This window comes from Nelusetta ayraudi, unplaced genomic scaffold (assembly GCF_046127955.1).
Source record: "Nelusetta ayraudi isolate G7.1 ecotype Tasmania unplaced genomic scaffold, CSIRO-AGI_Nayr_v1 ptg000075l, whole genome shotgun sequence".
NCBI classification, from domain to species: domain Eukaryota; kingdom Metazoa; phylum Chordata; class Actinopteri; order Tetraodontiformes; family Monacanthidae; genus Nelusetta; species Nelusetta ayraudi.
This window is the reverse complement of record NW_027466125.1, coordinates 2,290,516-2,307,402: the sequence shown is the minus strand read 5'-3', so window position 1 is coordinate 2,307,402 and position 16,887 is coordinate 2,290,516. Positions and strand designations below refer to the sequence as shown.

Sequence of the window (16,887 nt, the reverse complement as noted above, 5' to 3'; positions counted from 1 at the left end):
ATATTCCAGCCATTACTTTTGGAACAGCCATGCATAATAAGAAGGATTAGAAACATACATATGCTATTTCTTTTTAATGTATACATCAAACAAAAAAGTGTCTAAACTTTGTTCCTTCTTACCTGACTGTCAGATGATAAAAGAGCAGATAGAATAGAATAGTTTGGTGACCAGATGGTGACAGAAATTCTTCTTCGACAGGGCTCACAAACACATTCACATATTCCCATCAAGACACATTTTACACGGTAAAACATGAATAAATACATACATTAAAAAAAAAAGTTCATGTTGAAAAGTTTAAGGTTCTATTTCAAGGTGTTCAGGGTGGATACAGCAGATGGAATGAAAGATTTTTTGCAAGTGTTTTTCTCGGCCCAGTGAGAAATGATGATGGAATGATTGGTTAGCAAACTGTTTGTCATCCCCTCCCCCTACCGACCCTACTTTTTTTTTTTTTTTTTAACCTCCAACTGAATCGAATAACTGATTCACTTCACTGTTCAAATCAGCATTACGGCGTCGCTGAAAACAAACGGCTGGACTTCTTGCGCGTGCAACAAAAGCACAGTTTGTGCTCATTATAGGTTGGTTGTGTGTGTGTGTGTGTGTGTGTGTGTGTGTGTGTGTGTGTGTGTGTGTGTGTGTGTGTGTGTGTGTGTGTGTGTGTGTGTGTGTGTGTGTGTGTGTGTGTGTGTGTGTGTGTGCACAGACGTCAGCAGAGGTAAAGGTGTTAAGTGGGACGTGGGAGGAGACGGGTTTGTGTGTGCACGTCACAGAGGGGCGAAGAAAAGCTTTTTTTATACATACGGCACCAGTAAGCTGGAATTATGTCTTCTTCTTGTTTTCATTTTCTATAATTTAACCGGAATGCAGCCAAACCTCATCAGTGGGGGTGTCGCTTGCCGCAGTTATCATAACATTCATCTGGGCGGTAATGACTCTGGAAGAGTCGCCGAGTCGCGCTCGCGCTCCTCTCATCTCAGCGTCACTCCGCCGCCGCGCTGCATACCTTCATTTTTTTTTCTTTCCCCCGGCCGCCGTCCACCCTCTTAATTGGCCGACAAGCCGCGCGGGCGCCCGTGTCTTTCCCTCCGCGTGCTGCCGTCCCTTTAAGTCCTCCTCGATGGATGCGCGGCGGAAGGATGCCGTCGCAATTAGCTGGAGAAAGTGAGAGTGTTATTGATTCCGCGTGGCCTAGGGAGGAGCGCACGTATTTCTCTTCCTCCTGCGGGGGAAATGGGGAAAAAAAAAAGAGAGGGGAAAAGAAAAAAAAAATTGCCGTGTTTCATCCTGGTCATGTTTATGTGTGCACGAGCCACGTCTGGTGCCACTCGGGCACAATAAACCCGCAGAGAAAACATAAAACAAACGACGTGGGGGAAAATTCAATTAATAACAAAGAGTGCGTTCAAGCTGAAGCGGCGCATCCTATGGAAATCAGTGTTACCTTTGTGGGAGGGAGGTTATAATAGAATATTGTTGGCCTTTAGCTCTCTGCTCCGCGGTCAGACGCATTTAAATGTCAGCGTAGTTTCCGGGGGCCCCTCTTCTCAGGAAAAGAAACAGCTTGAAATAGGAAACACAAATGCCAGCCCGGCTCCTGCTACCTGCGGCCTCTTTGTGCGCCGCTGTTTACCGCCGACCTCCATAGATCACGACGGCCGCTGATTCGCGCTCTTGATTTATCGGGCCGGAGGCTGTAATTGTATAGTGACGCCCTTTAATGACTCCCCGTTTTTTGATTGGCGGTGCCGATAATGGCGACGCACTTTTGCCGGTTTTGCATCAGACGAGTTTCAGAGCTGCCAGCTGTGTTTTGTATTAAAGGAATTTTTTTCCTCCACGGAAAAAAAAAAAGCTGCTTTGGCCCCGGGAGAATTCTCAGTGTCATTGCAGCAGGTGTGGATGAATGCACCTTTTGTATTTATTTGTTTTCCATCAAGCAGCCTAAGAGTTGACCACCAACACCAACAACCGCTCACTGCAACCGGTGAATGCAGTGAATCCCATTCTCTTCTCCTCTTTTGTGTCGCTGCGTGTTTGTCTGTGTGTGCGCGTTTGCGTCTGAAATCGCTTTTTGTTTTTTCCATTTTTCATCCTATTGCGCAGATTTCTCATGCCTCCGCTTGTTTACTGCCGCGTGCACCGTCGTGTAACGTGGCGTGACGTTGATGCGTGAGCCCTGTTCATGCGAGAAGCGACATTAGCCGCCCGTGGTTAGCTGCCAAGGCGAGTCAAGAGGGAAGCAGAGTAAACATGGCTGTCCGTGTCCAAAGCCTTCACTTTAGTTTTATTCATACTCTCCATATGTAAAAAAAAAAAAAAAATACTGTTCATTTCTGGGGGACGGGGTGGGGGGAATAGTAAAATAAAAAACTGTTGTCTGCGCTCGCCTCTTTGACCATAGTTGCACAGAGTCACTTTATGATGGTTTTCTGAAGCTTTTTACAAGTTTGGTTGCAACAATTTCTTTCCGGTTTGCATTCAAATGCTGATTGCTCTTTTTGTGACACTGCAAAATATTTTAAAGATAGAATTTTAAATAGAATTGAAATATTTTCATTGACATTGACATTCCGTTGCAGCGCTCCTTCTAGTAAAACATAAAAAAAGTTCCAAATCAATTAGTCAGTTAGTCAAGAGCTAAATCACAACCAAAGGCGCAACAAAGCGCTTTTGCACAATAAAGAGAAAAAAAAAATCAAATTATAAACATAGAAAATGGATAAAACAATGGTTATTCTAAATTACAAAGGAAACAGGAAGTAGAAACGCTCTCTGCCGGAGGTTTTCAAGATGGACGAGCTAGTCGTGATCTACCTGCCGCCACCTTGAGGTTCCTTTTATTTATTTAATTATTTATTTATTTATTTATTTATTTATTTTATCCAACTTCCTTTCTCTCTCTCCCTCCCTCCCTCCCTCCCAGACGGCCTGACGGACTGCGTGGACCCCGACTGCTGCGAGCAGCTGAGCTGCGGCTCCGACCCGCTGTGCCACGGCTCGGCCGACCCGCTGGCCCTGCTGCAGCAGACGCCTCCGCCCTCCTCCTCCTCTTCCTCCTCCTCCTCCTCCCCCTCCTCGCCCTCCTCCTCATCCTCTTCCTCGGCCGACGGCACGCACGCGCACACCTTCTACCGCCGCGTGCGCTTCCTGCTGGGCCGGGCGGCCACGCACGCCCTGCCGGGGGACGTGCCCTTCGACACCAGGTACAGCGGCCTCCTCCTCCTTCCTCCTTCCTCCTCGTCCACTCGCTCCAACATGTGCGAACGCCTTCGCCGTGTGTGTTTGTCCTCAGTCTCCTCCGTCCTTGAGCCGCGTCCAAAGACACGGACCCGCGCGCCACACACTGAATTTATCCGGATTAATGCGTGAAATTGTCTGTTTCCGCCGTTATTTGTTCAACGCGAAGGCCGGCCCGCCGCTTGAATGCGAATGAGGCAGTTATTTTGTGCCCCCACCACCACCACCACCACCCACCTGTGCAGCCGCCTGACTGCTGCCGATGATTAACAGTCGCTACAGTGCGTCGTCCTCCAGTGTGTGTCAGCGTGTGTCAAGCCGCGACTGCCCCGCCGTTTGTTTGTTGCTAATTCATGTTTAATGCATCGCTCAGCCGCAGCATCCGTGAAGGTGTCGCTATTAATTTTTCAGCGGCCTCTTACGACCAGTCGGAGGCAGGAAATACATTTGACCGACATGGTCATGACCTAAAAAAACAAAACAAAACACTGTGGTTTAGTGGTGGTGGGTGGAGTGGGGGGGGGGGGGGGTCTTGTGTCTGTGCAGCTGCCTCTAGCAAAAGTAGCTGCAAAGTGCATCTCGTCCTCGGCGGCTCGGCAGCACAATGGACAAATAAATTAATTATGTGGTTGTTGGCTTTTTTTTTTTCACTCTGGAAAGAAAATCAATGGCATCTTTTAGGGGCAACAATAACAGACAGGGCCGGTGCAGCCACCCAGGGGTGGGAGAGTGAAGGGGAAGGAGGGCACCCTCCCCCTTTTCCGCTCACCACTCTTCATTTATTACACAAACAGTTGCGCCCCATCAATTAATTTACCTACAATATGCGCACGAGCTCGAAATGTTTGAGCGCCAGCGTCCAAATCCGTCTTCATCGCAGCGGCTCGGCCACTCGTTCCCCCCGTAAAGCGGCATATTTCACACTTAACTGGCAAAATCAACTGGAATCTATAAAGCACGCACACACACACACACACACACCCACGCAACACTCTGTGTTTCTCTGCGCCGCAGGTTCAGCCTCGCAGCCTCGCAGCCTCGCAGCCTCGCAGCCTCGCTGCGGCGTAAACATGATGTGGAGCTTTTGTTTTTTTACATGACAGGGTGTTGAAAGGTTTTACTGTGGCTGGAACTATATTTACGGCCCCTGTATCTACGTCGCCATCTCTGGCAGATATCTGTGTGTGTGTGTGCGCACGCGCGCGCTGAAAACAAGCCGAGCGGAGCGGAAATAAATGCTTTTTCCCGCGCGCACAAGGTCTTTTGGCTGCGGCGTGGCGACGCACTCCTCTGTTCTACACAATTACAATATTTTCCATCATCTGTCATGTTTTTCTCCCGGCTCCTTTTTTTTTTTTTTTTTTTTTTTTTTGTTAACATGTATCCACTCTTTGCATCCTGTCATTTGTTGTTTTGTGTGTTCTCCTCCCCAACCCCCCCACCCACTCTCAGCCGTGTGGCTGTGATCCGAGGCAGCGTGGCCCTGCAGGACGGCTCTCCTCTGGTCGGAGTCAACATTACCTTCCCGCAGCACCCCGAGTACGGCTACACTGTCAGCAGGCAGGACGGCAGGTAAGCACGGCCCTCTTAGTGTACCACCATGTTTGCATGCAACCTCTTGTACATGCTTTTCTAAACTAAATAAACTCAACTTCTAATTCTTTTTTTTTTTCCATTCGGACACAGTTTCGACCTGGTGACCTTGGGTGCCATGTCGGTGACCTTGATGTTCCAGCGACCGCCCTTCCTGCCGCAGACCAGAACCGTCTGGACGCCCAACAACAACTTCCTGGTCCTGGATCAGGTGACCATGTCCAGGGAGGAAGCCCAGCCACCCAAGTGTGACATCAGGAGCGTTGTGAGCCCCTACCCGCTGGTGCTGCCCTACCCCCTCCCCCGATACACGGCCTCCTGCGAGGAGAAGGGGCCGGCGGTGCCCGAGCTTCAGGTGTGGAAACTCCCACACAGTTTTATTTTTATGTGGGCATACATTTCTTTTCACATGGAGTACACAACAGATGTCATGCACAAGAGATTGTAGCCTATGGGCTAATTTGCAGCAATCCGAAAATCTGGTTCCGTGTGATGATAAAAGCCATCCATCCAGCTGGCCCAGCGAGCCGTGACTCAATTTGTAGCAGCTCAACGGCAACAGTCCGGCCCGGGCCGGACGGATTTTGCAAATTTTGCTCTATTCCTGTTTGCAACATTCAAATAAGGGATGAAAGAAAATGCAAATCGCGAGCCTCAGCCGTGTACTCTCCAACCAGAGAGGCAAATTAGGAGGCTGGAAGTCAGGTGTGGAGGTCAGGCAGGTGATTTTATATTTACCCTGTGACTCCCAAGGATTTTCTTTCCCACACCATGGCCAATACTGGATGTGACCTTCAGTTTAACTCAAGTTAAAGCGGAAAAGTTTTATTTGTTGTTAGCTGAGCACATAAAAATGTCATTATGTACTTTATAAACAATATGTTTAGCAGCCGTTGTGGGTTTCTTTTTCTTTCTTTCTTTCTTTTTTTTACTTCTGCATTTATGTCTACTGATTATCTGCGTTCAGAAAGTTCCTGCCCATTTAATTGGGATCAAGATGAAGGATGCTTTATTGTCCTCGTCACTCCGGGAAGCACAAAGAACAGAACTCGGCATGATGCAGTGATTCATTTAAATTTCAGTCAAACACCTTCTTTTTATCATCATTATTATTATTATTATTATTATTATTATTATTATTATTATTATGATTATTATTATAAGCCATAATTCAAGTCGTAATCAGTTTGTCATTTTCAGTTGATTATATTGTATCTGGACCTGTATTTTGCATTGTCACAGATCAAACAAGCTGCTTCCTGCTGCACTAAGACGCCTGTCTCCTTTTTCACCTTTTCCCCACTTCTCATTACCATCCCCTCCACCACCCACCCTCCCAGGCTGTGCAAGAAGAGGTTTCAATCCCAGGAGCCTTTGCGAAGCTGAGCTATTTGAGCACCCGCGCCGCGGGCTACCTGTCCATGCTGCGGGTGCTGCTCACCCCTCCCACCCCGCTCTCCCCCGTGTCCCCGCTGGGCGGCCTGTCCAAGGTGCACGTGCGTGCGTCGGTGGAAGGGAGGCTGTACCAGCGCTGGTACCCCGCCGGACCGGGTCTGGTCCACAAGCTGGTGTGGAACAAGACTGACGTCTACGGCCAGGAAGTCTGGGGCCTCACGTACGCCACCGGTGAGTGTTGCACAATGCAGCGCAACAACACAATGGGCCTCGTTTTAGACAAGTTTATCTGCAGACGAACAATCGCAAAAACCACCCGCAGGCTCCCTGCGGCCTGGTGTGCGCTAAAGAGCAGCGGTTGGAACGCCCGCGGTTTCCTGCCGCCATCTATTGGCTCGTCTCGTTCTGTCGTTCATCCATCGTCCTCCTCGACGACGGTGGCCGTTCGGAAAAACAAAATGAAATGAAGAAAACATGACTCATTCAGGAGTATTTAAACACTCCAGTGACCAAGTACGGGCTGAGTAAGAAGCAATCAGGAGGTAAAATGGGCAGCAGGAAGCAGGACGAAGCACTCTGTGTCCCACTTGGGCTGCAGGCTCAGGTCTGAAATGAGAAATTAAATCTAAAAATGGCAGCAGCAGCAGCAGCAGGTAAATGTTTGTGCCAGAATAGTCAAGAAAATTAAAAACTATTCCGGGCGTCGAGAGCGGGTGGGGGGTCCTGCGTGCTGCATTCAGGTGCACCTCAGAACAGGTTTGCCCTCGAACTGCAATCAAGGTTGTTGAAAAAGGCATTTCTTTTGTTTCCTTCTGTGTGGCACATACTGTATAGTAGCAACTGTCACATCATAATGACCTTGGTGCATTAAAAGTCATCATCATTTTAGTGTCATATGAAGTCATAGAAGAATATACAAAGAATAAAGCCTCTCATTAAAACAAACAGAAGAGAAGAGAGAGAAGAAAAGAGAATTATTATCGGAACATTAATTCCTGTCAAAGACAATATTTCTATGTTCAGTACGTGTATTAAAGAATATCAGTCCAGTCATGGTGCCCAGGCTGGTTTGTGAGAGCATGACAATGGGCTAAAATCACAATTTTGTAAATTCACTGCATATCTGTGTTGTTGATTCGACTATTTACAATATTTATTGAAGTTTTAGTAAAAAAAAAACATCAAATTAATATTAAAATACAGGAACTTAGACGGATAAAGGGTTTTCTGTTTGTCTGACCTTGATATGTTTTGGGCGCAGATTGAAGAAGGCGGAAGCTCCGCCAAAACATGTCAAGGTTAGCCAAACAGAAAACCATTGTCTTGACAAAAGAAAAACGAAACTAGGAAAAACAGATACCTAATAATGAACATAATCAAACTTAACCTTAGACAGATAAACCCTTCCAAATATAGGAAAAAAAAAACTCCTGATGAAGCTTCTCTTTGCTGGTGAGTGTTTCTTGAACCTAACATCCTTGATGAATGCCCCCCCCCCCCCCCGCCCCCCCGCGTCCACTGATAACATTCAAAGAGGAACGTCGAGTGCGTGCTCGAGAAGAGCCGCCACCCCCATTAAAACAGGACGTCACCATCAGCCGTATCAAACATCACACAGTCGGGATTCTATCTGCGTCCCTCAGCAGCAAGACTTTGTGTAAAATCATCGACCCTTTGGCGGCTAATCAGCCAGCCGTTAATGGAACCCCCCCCCCCCGCTGGCACATGAGAGGCTGATGTTTTCCTGATAATAAAACCAATATTGTCGTCGCCATCATCCTCAGCAGCAGCAGCAGCAGCTTGCGTTTATTTTACTAGTGGTTGAAGTTTCCGACTGTCCGCAACTTTAGGAAGTCCAAATGATGGAATTAGTTCGAGGTAGCAGTGGGAGGAGCTGATTGTGCTGACGGCAGGAAGAAACAAGCAAAGTTGATCTGTTGAAAAAAGCAGGAAGCGACTATAGACGGCTTTATCACTGTGCCGAGGGATGACTGTCAGCATCAATGGGCAGGCTGTGAGCTGAAAAAAAAACAACAACAGCAAAAAAACGAGTTAGTTTGTGGAGTTGCGATGAACATGGCCCCGTTTTTCCCCATCAATATCTTTCCCACCTGTAGTGGAAAAAATACAATAAATTAAAGCTGCAAACAGCATTAGCGAGTCTGAGCCTATGTGGCCGCCACCTGCCGATGATGTCCGCCACCTGCCGACGCCACCCTACGCATGCTGATTCCCCCCCCGACTCATGCCGACGCCTGCTGATGAACCCCGAAACCTGCCAACGCCCCTTGACACCTGTTGACCCCTTCGGAATCCTGGCAACCTCTGCCGATGCCCCCCCCTCGACACATGCTGACGCCTGCCAATGACTCCCAACACCTGTCGACGCCCCTTGACATCTGTTGACCCCTTTGGAATCCTGGCAACCCCTGCCGATGCCCCCCAGACACCTGTCTTCCGACGCCTACCGTCCCCTTCAGAATCCTGCCAAGCCAAGCCGACGCCTCCGAAACCTGCCAACCCTCCCCGACACCTCTCGACCCCTGCCATCCACTGTCGACACCCCCCAGTGAGTTTTAAAGCATGTTTAGTGGGTGAAATGAGACCTGGAAGAGTTCTTAATTATACTTATTTTACCATATGTGTAAGCAAACGATGCAGATTTTGCATTTTTTTGATTGACCAAAGCTGTCAAGCGCAATTTATTGGCCCTGAGGAGACAAACACGTGGGATTTCGAATGATAGCTGTACCACCTTCCAAATGGCCATCAATCAATGTATTTCACAGCTGTTTTTGTTGTTGCCCTTTTTGGCTCGTTTCAAAAGAAGCCGTCACGACCGACTTCTTGGAGCCTTCGATCGGTCATTCCAGAGATGATTCTCCTGCTATCTGTGTCTGCCACCACCAACCCCCCCCCCTCGTTCTCTCCTTCATGCTCTCCCCCTCTTTTTTCGCCTCCTGTGGAGGTTTGTAGACAAACAGCAGAGCTGCGAGAGCTTTGCCTAAGCACCCAGATACGGCGGAGCGCAGCAGAAGCTTTGTCCACTCGAGTGTATGGCCTCTTACCGAGATTGGATCGGGTGTGGGAGGGGGAGGGCAGGGCTCCTCTTCTTATCTGTTCAAGCTGCATTTCATCTGCTCCACTTCCCTCCTGATCTTTCAACTCTTCTCAACTCCGCTGATCCCCTGTTTTCTTCTTCCTTTCTTTCTTTCTCTTTCTTCTCCCTCTCACCCTCCTCCCCCTTTCCTGCCCTTCTTCCCCCTCTCCACTTCCCTCGCCCCCCTCGTCTTCCTCTGTCCTCCCGTCATCTCCATTTCTCTTCCTGCCCGCTATTTCCTGCTCTTTCTCCCAGGTCTCCTCCGCCACTTCCTCCTCGTGTCCCCCTGCCCCTCTTTTGTTCCCTCCGTTGTTTTGCTCCCTTTCCTTTTCTTTGTGTTCATCAACAGTCGACAGACGCGCCGCATTTTCTCCACTTTAATGCTCCCGTGTGATGTCACGTTTGCGTCATCAGTGTTTTCCGTAGACTCGGCGAACCCTGACGAAGGGCGAAAACTCCTTCCCTTGCTTCCCGGCAGAAGGCGCACTATGGTAATCACGCCTTTGTGATGTCACAAGTAGCACCAGAATGTTGCCTTCCAGGTTAGACGGTGATGCTCAGCTAGGTGTTTACCACCTCCTGCGTCTTTCACGGTGCCTTGAAAACCTGTACAAGGTGCAACAAATAATACTCAACGCTCTCGGAGGCAGAAACTGACAGTTTCTTTGTTGGAGGCTGCAAAGCGAAGTATAAATATGCTGTTTACTTGACTTTGACTTTGAAGGAATAAAAATTCTCAAAGCCCTGAAAATTGGCTGTAATATAGTGACCTTTATTGTTTCTGGATAGAAATAATGGCTTAAAATCTAAAAAAACACTTTTTTTTTTTTTCAGCACCTTGGGTGCACAGCAAGTTTCCTCCAATCAGCAGCCGTGCTGTGCCTTCCGTGCCCCCTGCACTGCGTGCTGAGTTTCAAACACAGGCCAGGGCTCGGGAAATGCCTCTTAATGGACACCAAAATAGAGCCGCTGCATCCAGTCTTAGTTTTCTTTTATATTTTTAACTAAGGGAATAAAATGCCCCATTTAGAGAATAAAATGGGCCAAGCCGCGTAAAACCAGTAAATCTCCATAAGCCGTAAACCTGTGGGTGTCTTGTTTTCTTTTCCACGGCAGGTTTTTCTCGAAAGGTTAAGTTGCGCCTCCGTGGGGAATTATTATGCATGAAAAGAGTCTCCTCAGAGCTGGTAGCCCCGTCCCTCCAAGTACATGTGCAATCAAACCCCCCCCCCCCCCCCCTTGTCCCCTCTACACCCACCTCTTCATGCTCGGCACTCGCACTCCACCAGGAGTGGTGAGGGGATCAGGCTCTGTCTGCCTGAGGCTCCAGCAGAAGGGACTGAACACTCCCACCTGAGATATTAAGTGTGCATTTGTGTACTGACATATCGTTCGTGAAGGTGTGTGTGTGTGTGTGTGTGCTTGTGCGCATGTGTTTGTGTGTCTTACTGTGAAGCCATTGTCCCAGACGTTCCCCTTTGGGATTGCTTTGTCCGTTCCGTCCTGGAGGAAGCCTGTTCCTCAAATAAAGTCATTTTCATGTCGATGCTTGGGTTTTTTTTTGTTTTGTTTTTAATGGGTTCCTGTCCCACGGCACTGCATTAAGGGCCGCCTCGCATTTGTTTTCACCGGGATGGATCGCTATCAAGGCCACGGAACGGCTTCCTGCGTGGGGTCGGATTTGAAGGGTCTCAGAACTTCTCAGAAAACCTACAGCATTTTTTATTTTGCCCCCGTACACTTCAGACTCAAGTTTAAAAAACGAAATCACCCTTTGTGTGTTAACTTGAAGGAGAGCTGTTGTTGAAAATCGACTTTTTCAGCTAATTAACATGTCTTTTTGTTATTGTGATAGAATAGATTTTTGTGTTACTGCGCTGAAACCAGCCGTTTAGATTTAGCTCGACTTTCTTTTTTTTTTTCTTTCAACCTGATTATCATATTAACACCTCTGTGGAGTATTTTTATTTATTTATTTTTGTAATGTTTAAAGAGCTAGTAGTGTCCACCCAGTTAGCCAACACTAGCGGTGAGCAGCTGACCAGTCACAAGGGAGTGGGGCTTGTTTTGTGAGGTCTGTACAGCTCAAACTAGGAGTTTTTGGATCAAATTGTTTATGGGTGGAAGTAAACCACCGAAATTAATTTGTTAAATCTGAAAATGGACGTAATAAGAGTTCTGACTATGGCCCCTTTCAGAGTTCTCGTCAGACTTCTTTCTCTGTTTTAACAAAGTCTAGAGTCCCTCATCCTCTCTGCACTGCCCTTCCAATCACTCCATTGATTTTGTCCACTTGCAGATACAGACGGGCCTCTGCAGAGAGCCTCTCCGTCTTTATGTTCCTCTTTACCTTTAACCATCTGCTGGAGTCAGGCGCGATGTGAGTCGCATCTCCTCCCCTTTAAAGCCGCCACTCCCTGTGCACTCGGTGCCTTTTGCTCCTTTGAACCCGGAGACGTGCTGGTTTACACTGGAGTGGGTTACGGAGCCATCAGTAGCAACAGTGATTGACACTGACAACTCTTTCAGCGTGTTTGTGTCAAGCGTGTCAAGCTGCCTCTCTGTTGAGCGAATCAAAGCCTTCGGGGGTTTTTTTCATTCTTTTCTCTTTTTCGAGAATGTTGCCTGTTGTCTGTGCCGCTAACTGCCTGCTCAGCATGTCAGACAAATGACAATGAGTTCATAAAACCAAAGCAATTCCTGAAGGATTACTAGTAAAATCGTAATTTAAAAAAAAACATGTCTTTTCTGTAATTTATTGGGCGTGTCAAAAAAGTTGGTCCTAACAGAATCACCGCCTCTTTAACAGCTTCATAGGACAAAGAATGTCAGCGTTCACTTTACGGCTTATTAGACGCATGGCCATATCGCTGAGAAATCAGCAGAGTCGATGCATGGTAATGAGTGAAAACCAAAAGCTGCCTGCGGGGCAGCTCAGCTCAGCGCGGCCGGGCCACCTGACTGCTTGAGAAGAGAATAACGCTTTATTGATCCCCACAGGGGGACCTTTACGATGTCACAGCGGCATAAATTATGAAAAGCACAACAAGGTAAAAGTGACCGCGTCAATTAAGACAAGCTAAAGTGCATGCCAGCGTGCTATAAATAAATGAATCAAGATAAATGGGCCTCGGGGTGGGGGCGCGGCGGGGGTTGGAGGGTGCTGAGAAGTTCAGGCTGCTCCGCCCTTCTTGAGCAGAGCGCCGCCGTCCCTTCAAAAGGCCTTAAATCACTCCAGCATCTCAGCTTCCTCCCACTCGCCACTTGGTCTTTGAGACGTTCGATCAGTCTGGGACTCATCTTTATTGACAAGAGTTTCTCCTCTCCAGACCAGTGTGTCATAGCACTCTGTTTAACGATAGTAGAGGGAAAAAATACTAAAAATGTCCACAGAATAACGATCCAAAAAAATGAAGAACTATGGCAAATATGGAAGAAAAGAAAATGCAAAGCTTGGCAGTTGTGCAAGTAATGAGAGTGATGCAAGTCTGAAACTCTGGCAGATTAATGCGGATTCCCTGAGTCTCCGTGACTCACGTGGTTCTCCTCAGCGCTCCTCGCACCTTCATCCTCCTCGCCGGCGCTGCAGACCCCCCCCCCGCAGTGAGAGAGCCGTCGGAGCGCTAATGGAGATGGAAGGTTCCGGAATTACAGCTGAAGTCGGAGGTGTAGGTGGCGAGAAGGAACGGTGAAGTGCTCCCGAATGTCGCCCACGTCTGTCTGTCTGTCCATCTGACTGACTGACTGACTGCAGCCTGAAGTTCTGTGGCTGCTGAGCTGCCGCTGGTTTTTTCCGCCTCCTTCAAAGCAATTTGTCCTCCGTCGCGACACCAAGGGGCCGCGCTGTCTCTTTAAATTAATCGTAATAATTAATTATAAACAATGTTGGTGTGGGCCTGCTTTAAAAATCACCTCTGTTGCAAAGTGTTTTGAAATAAATCAGTAAATTAGCAACTGGCCCTGACTAAAGGTGAAAAGGATGAATAAAAATATAAACAGGAGGAGAAAAAAATAAAAAATAAGGGTAGAGATGTGAATACATTATAAATACGTTATTGTCTTAAATTTTAAAGTTAGAAGTTTATGTTTTTACTAGATTATTATGTTCTTAATTTAGCATATTTTACACTATTCGTCCCATTCTTGAACAAATCGCATGTGGCTTTTTGAATGTGTGTGCAACACAAAGCTGTAATAACAAAAAAAACAAAACAAATGGAAGTAATTAAAGCTGCGTTCAGACTGCCAACCAAAATCCGATTTTTAGCCCATCCGGATTGAAACCGGATGGCTCTTTTGTGGTCTGAACAGTCACAAATCACAATGAAATCCGATTTTTGCAGAACAGATTTAAACCACCTTCGGGAGGTTGTTTCAAATCGCATTTGGACAGATGCGTCTCAGTCCAAACAGCTCCAGAGGCACACAGATCGGTTTTGACTGTCCGTGATGTCACTCTACGTGACCCAAGACCCAATGCGCCGGAACAGAGGGCGCCATTCCAGGTGCGGAGCTGTAATGTAATGGAGCAGACAGGAGAAGTAGAAAACAGCAGTCCCTGGACAGAGGAGGAAACTCATTGGCTCATCAGTGTGTGGGGAGATAGCACCAATCAAGCCAAGCTCCAGGCCATGTATCGCAACAAGTGCCGCTGTGGCAATTATATGACGTCACACACTACACGCTACGCTGGACGACGCCTCCGCTCCGACATCGTTGCTACAGCAACCTGTCAAGTAATGTGGCCCAGTCGGACAGATCCCATTTGGACACTTGCTAGAACCAGTGTGGACGGTCAGCCCTAAAAATCCGATTTCAGAAGGAATCTGTCTGATTTGAATCAGATTCACCTGCAGTCCGAACGCAGCCTTAGAGGCTCTTGAATGAGTGTTACTTCCCGCTGCCGAAACTACAGACCAGATGCGCTTCAACCGCTGTCGCGTAAGTGTGTATCGCTTTGTAACAGGTTGTTTTTGGGGTGTTTTTTTTTTTTTTTTACACCGAAGAGTTCTTTTCACCTGCTGCGTCTCAGTGTATTTGTGTATTTCAAGTGAGTCAGACTGCCAGACCGTTGTTTTTTTATTTATTTTTTTATTTTTTAAAGAATAAACGGGGATTCATGCCAAGCCTAGAATGAGATGTTGATGGTTGTTAGCTGTAGTGGAGGAGCTGCATACTGTATCATTACCACCAAGAGGCCGTGCTGCTAATTGTAGGCTTCGCTCATGAAGACTGGCTGCTCCTGATTGCGGCGTTTCCCACTTCTCTCCGATCTCTCTCTGATGAGGCCGTCGGGCGCTTTTCCTGCGTCTCGGCGCTCGCGCTCGGAGCCGCTGTGTCGAGTTCCGTACGCCAACACGTGGCCGTGGGTTCAACGGCTTCGGCAGCAGACTGTAATGACTGTTATTACCGCGCATAGCACGCAGCGCATAGCACGCAGCGCACTCATGTGTCGCTTATGCTTCTTGTTTTTTTTTCCTTTTTCTTCTCCTTATCCCGACCCCTCTACTCCAGTTTCTGTGGGTTACGAGTACGAGTCATGCCCTGGCGCCATCCAGTGGGAGCGGAGGACGGCTCCCATGCACGGCTTTGAGTTGGTGCCGTCCAACCTGGGCGGCTGGTCCTTGGACAAACACCACGCCCTCAACATGCGCAGCGGTGAGAGCCGCTAGTTTGTGTCGCAATTGTTTGTCTTTAAACTCCCTAAGTTTGATTTTTGCTCCTTTCTATTTTTCTCACTTAATTTTATGCGTTTTTTTGGGTTGTTGTGTTTTTTTTTACATACTATTTGAAATTACAGACCAAAGGAGATAAATACTAAATAACAAATAGCGAATCATGAGTATGATTAAAAAAGAAAAGCACCAGAATACAGATAATCATCATGGTATTCCAATAATATTGGCAGTTGTGTTCTTTGTCATTTGTAGTGACACAAAAAATAAATTATAATCTCATTGTTTTGATTTTAAAAAAAATTGTTATTCCCAGCTGTACTCTGCTGAAAAAGGAAGAAAAAAAACACTATCCCCTTTCACATTAAATTTTTAATTGCCCCAGGGTTATTTTTGCACTGGTTCATGCAAGTAATGTTTATCCATCCTGAACTTTGCTAGTTTACTTTTTTTCCTCCTCCCAGTTTCAAACTGGCACCCTTTATCTCTGTGTTTAGCCGCTGCTCTCAGGTCTCCAGGTTAACCCTCCTCTGGGCCAGCAAGCCCAAGGCTTAAGTCAGGCTTTCTTAACCTGGGGCTTAGAACACCCTTAGCCTTGAGGCTTAAGACGTTGCAAAGAATAATTTTTCGCTCTGGGCAATGTGCAGTGTTAAAAGCCTTCAATAATCAGTTCAGTTCAGGAGAATGAAAAAAAAAAAAAAAAAAACTTTGTTGGTTTTAACAGAGAGCAGTGCAGGAATTGTAACCCAAACTGCTGAAATAAAGCTCTTCACATCAAATCGCAGGACATTCATTTTAAATAAAGACACTTTCTGGATGTGCACTTGCATTACTGTATTACTGTCTCTCCTGCTCTTGCCAGGGATCCTGCACAAAGGCAACGGCGAGAACGTCTTCCTCTCCCAGCAGCCGCCCATCATCAGCACCGTGATGGGCAACGGCTTCTACCGCAGTGTCCCCTGCGGGCCGGGCTGCAGCGGCGCCGCCCGCGACATGATGCTGTTCGCCCCCGTGGCGCTGGCCAGCGGCCCCGACGGCTCCCTCTACATCGGGGACTTCAACTTCGTCCGCCGGGTCCACCCCGACGGATACACCCGCACCATCCTGGAGCTGAAGTGAGTGGCGCCAATGATGCGCTTGGTTACGCGTGCAACAACGGCGTTAAGTGGAATGATCTTGGGTCGTCCCCCCCTCCCTTCACCCCCCCCTCCTCCTACTCCTCCTCCTTCTCCTCCCTCCCGCCGAGGGGAAAAGCTGCGGGATTTGGAACACTTGATTGACTCGAGCACAATTAAAATGAAATTAGCTCAGCTGCTGTGGGTTAGCGTAGCGTTAGCGTGGGATGGAATCTGCAGTCAGGATCCGTTTTTGATCTCCGCGGGGATCCGCGCTGCAAGTCGCCCGTCGTGCAAACAGAGCGTGTGAGGTTCTGACGTGACAGACTTTAATCAACCTCTTTAGGATGTGAGAGAAAGGCTCAAAAGTCTTTAAGTCTTTTGCTGTCTTTTGAGAGAATTTTTTTATTTTATTTTACGGCAACGATATCTCCCAGCTTTCGCTTCAGGCGCTACTTTCTCTGGTTCTGTAATTTTTACAGCCGTGGTGGAACCTCGCCGGGATCACACAGTCATTTGTCCCGTGAAATGTTCTCCTTATGTAACTTAACTCGCTCGTTCTTTGTTGTTATTGTGTCTTTGATGAGAATTTCTGGTTCACAAACTGGGCTCTGCACACACTGTGCGCTGTTAGCGACTCCCCCGTCCATCCGTCGGGAGGAAATGCCAAAAAGCTTCCCGTTAGCGTTAATATTTAATGTGAAACGATACAGCCGCCTAAATCAGCGCTAATCTCACTTTATGAAGGCAAAATTGACTCTCG

General features: G+C 47.6%; 2 protein-coding genes across 2 annotated transcripts in view; both read left to right on the top strand.

Annotated features, from left to right (window-relative positions):
* Positions 1 to 16,887, top strand: part of tenm1 (teneurin transmembrane protein 1) — a 196,597-nt gene that overhangs the window by 122,799 nt on the left and 56,911 nt on the right. Inside the window, exons 15-20 of the mRNA XM_076043360.1 lie at positions 2,933 to 3,212; positions 4,699 to 4,818; positions 4,933 to 5,194; positions 6,180 to 6,465; positions 14,849 to 14,992; positions 15,872 to 16,124. Coding sequence (XP_075899475.1) covers positions 2,933 to 3,212; positions 4,699 to 4,818; positions 4,933 to 5,194; positions 6,180 to 6,465; positions 14,849 to 14,992; positions 15,872 to 16,124 — 1,345 coding nt within the window. The remainder of the gene's footprint in view (positions 1 to 2,932; positions 3,213 to 4,698; positions 4,819 to 4,932; positions 5,195 to 6,179; positions 6,466 to 14,848; positions 14,993 to 15,871; positions 16,125 to 16,887) is intronic.
* asb12a (ankyrin repeat and SOCS box-containing 12a) overlaps positions 1 to 16,887 on the top strand; it is a 321,968-nt gene that overhangs the window by 271,075 nt on the left and 34,006 nt on the right. The window lies entirely within an intron of this gene.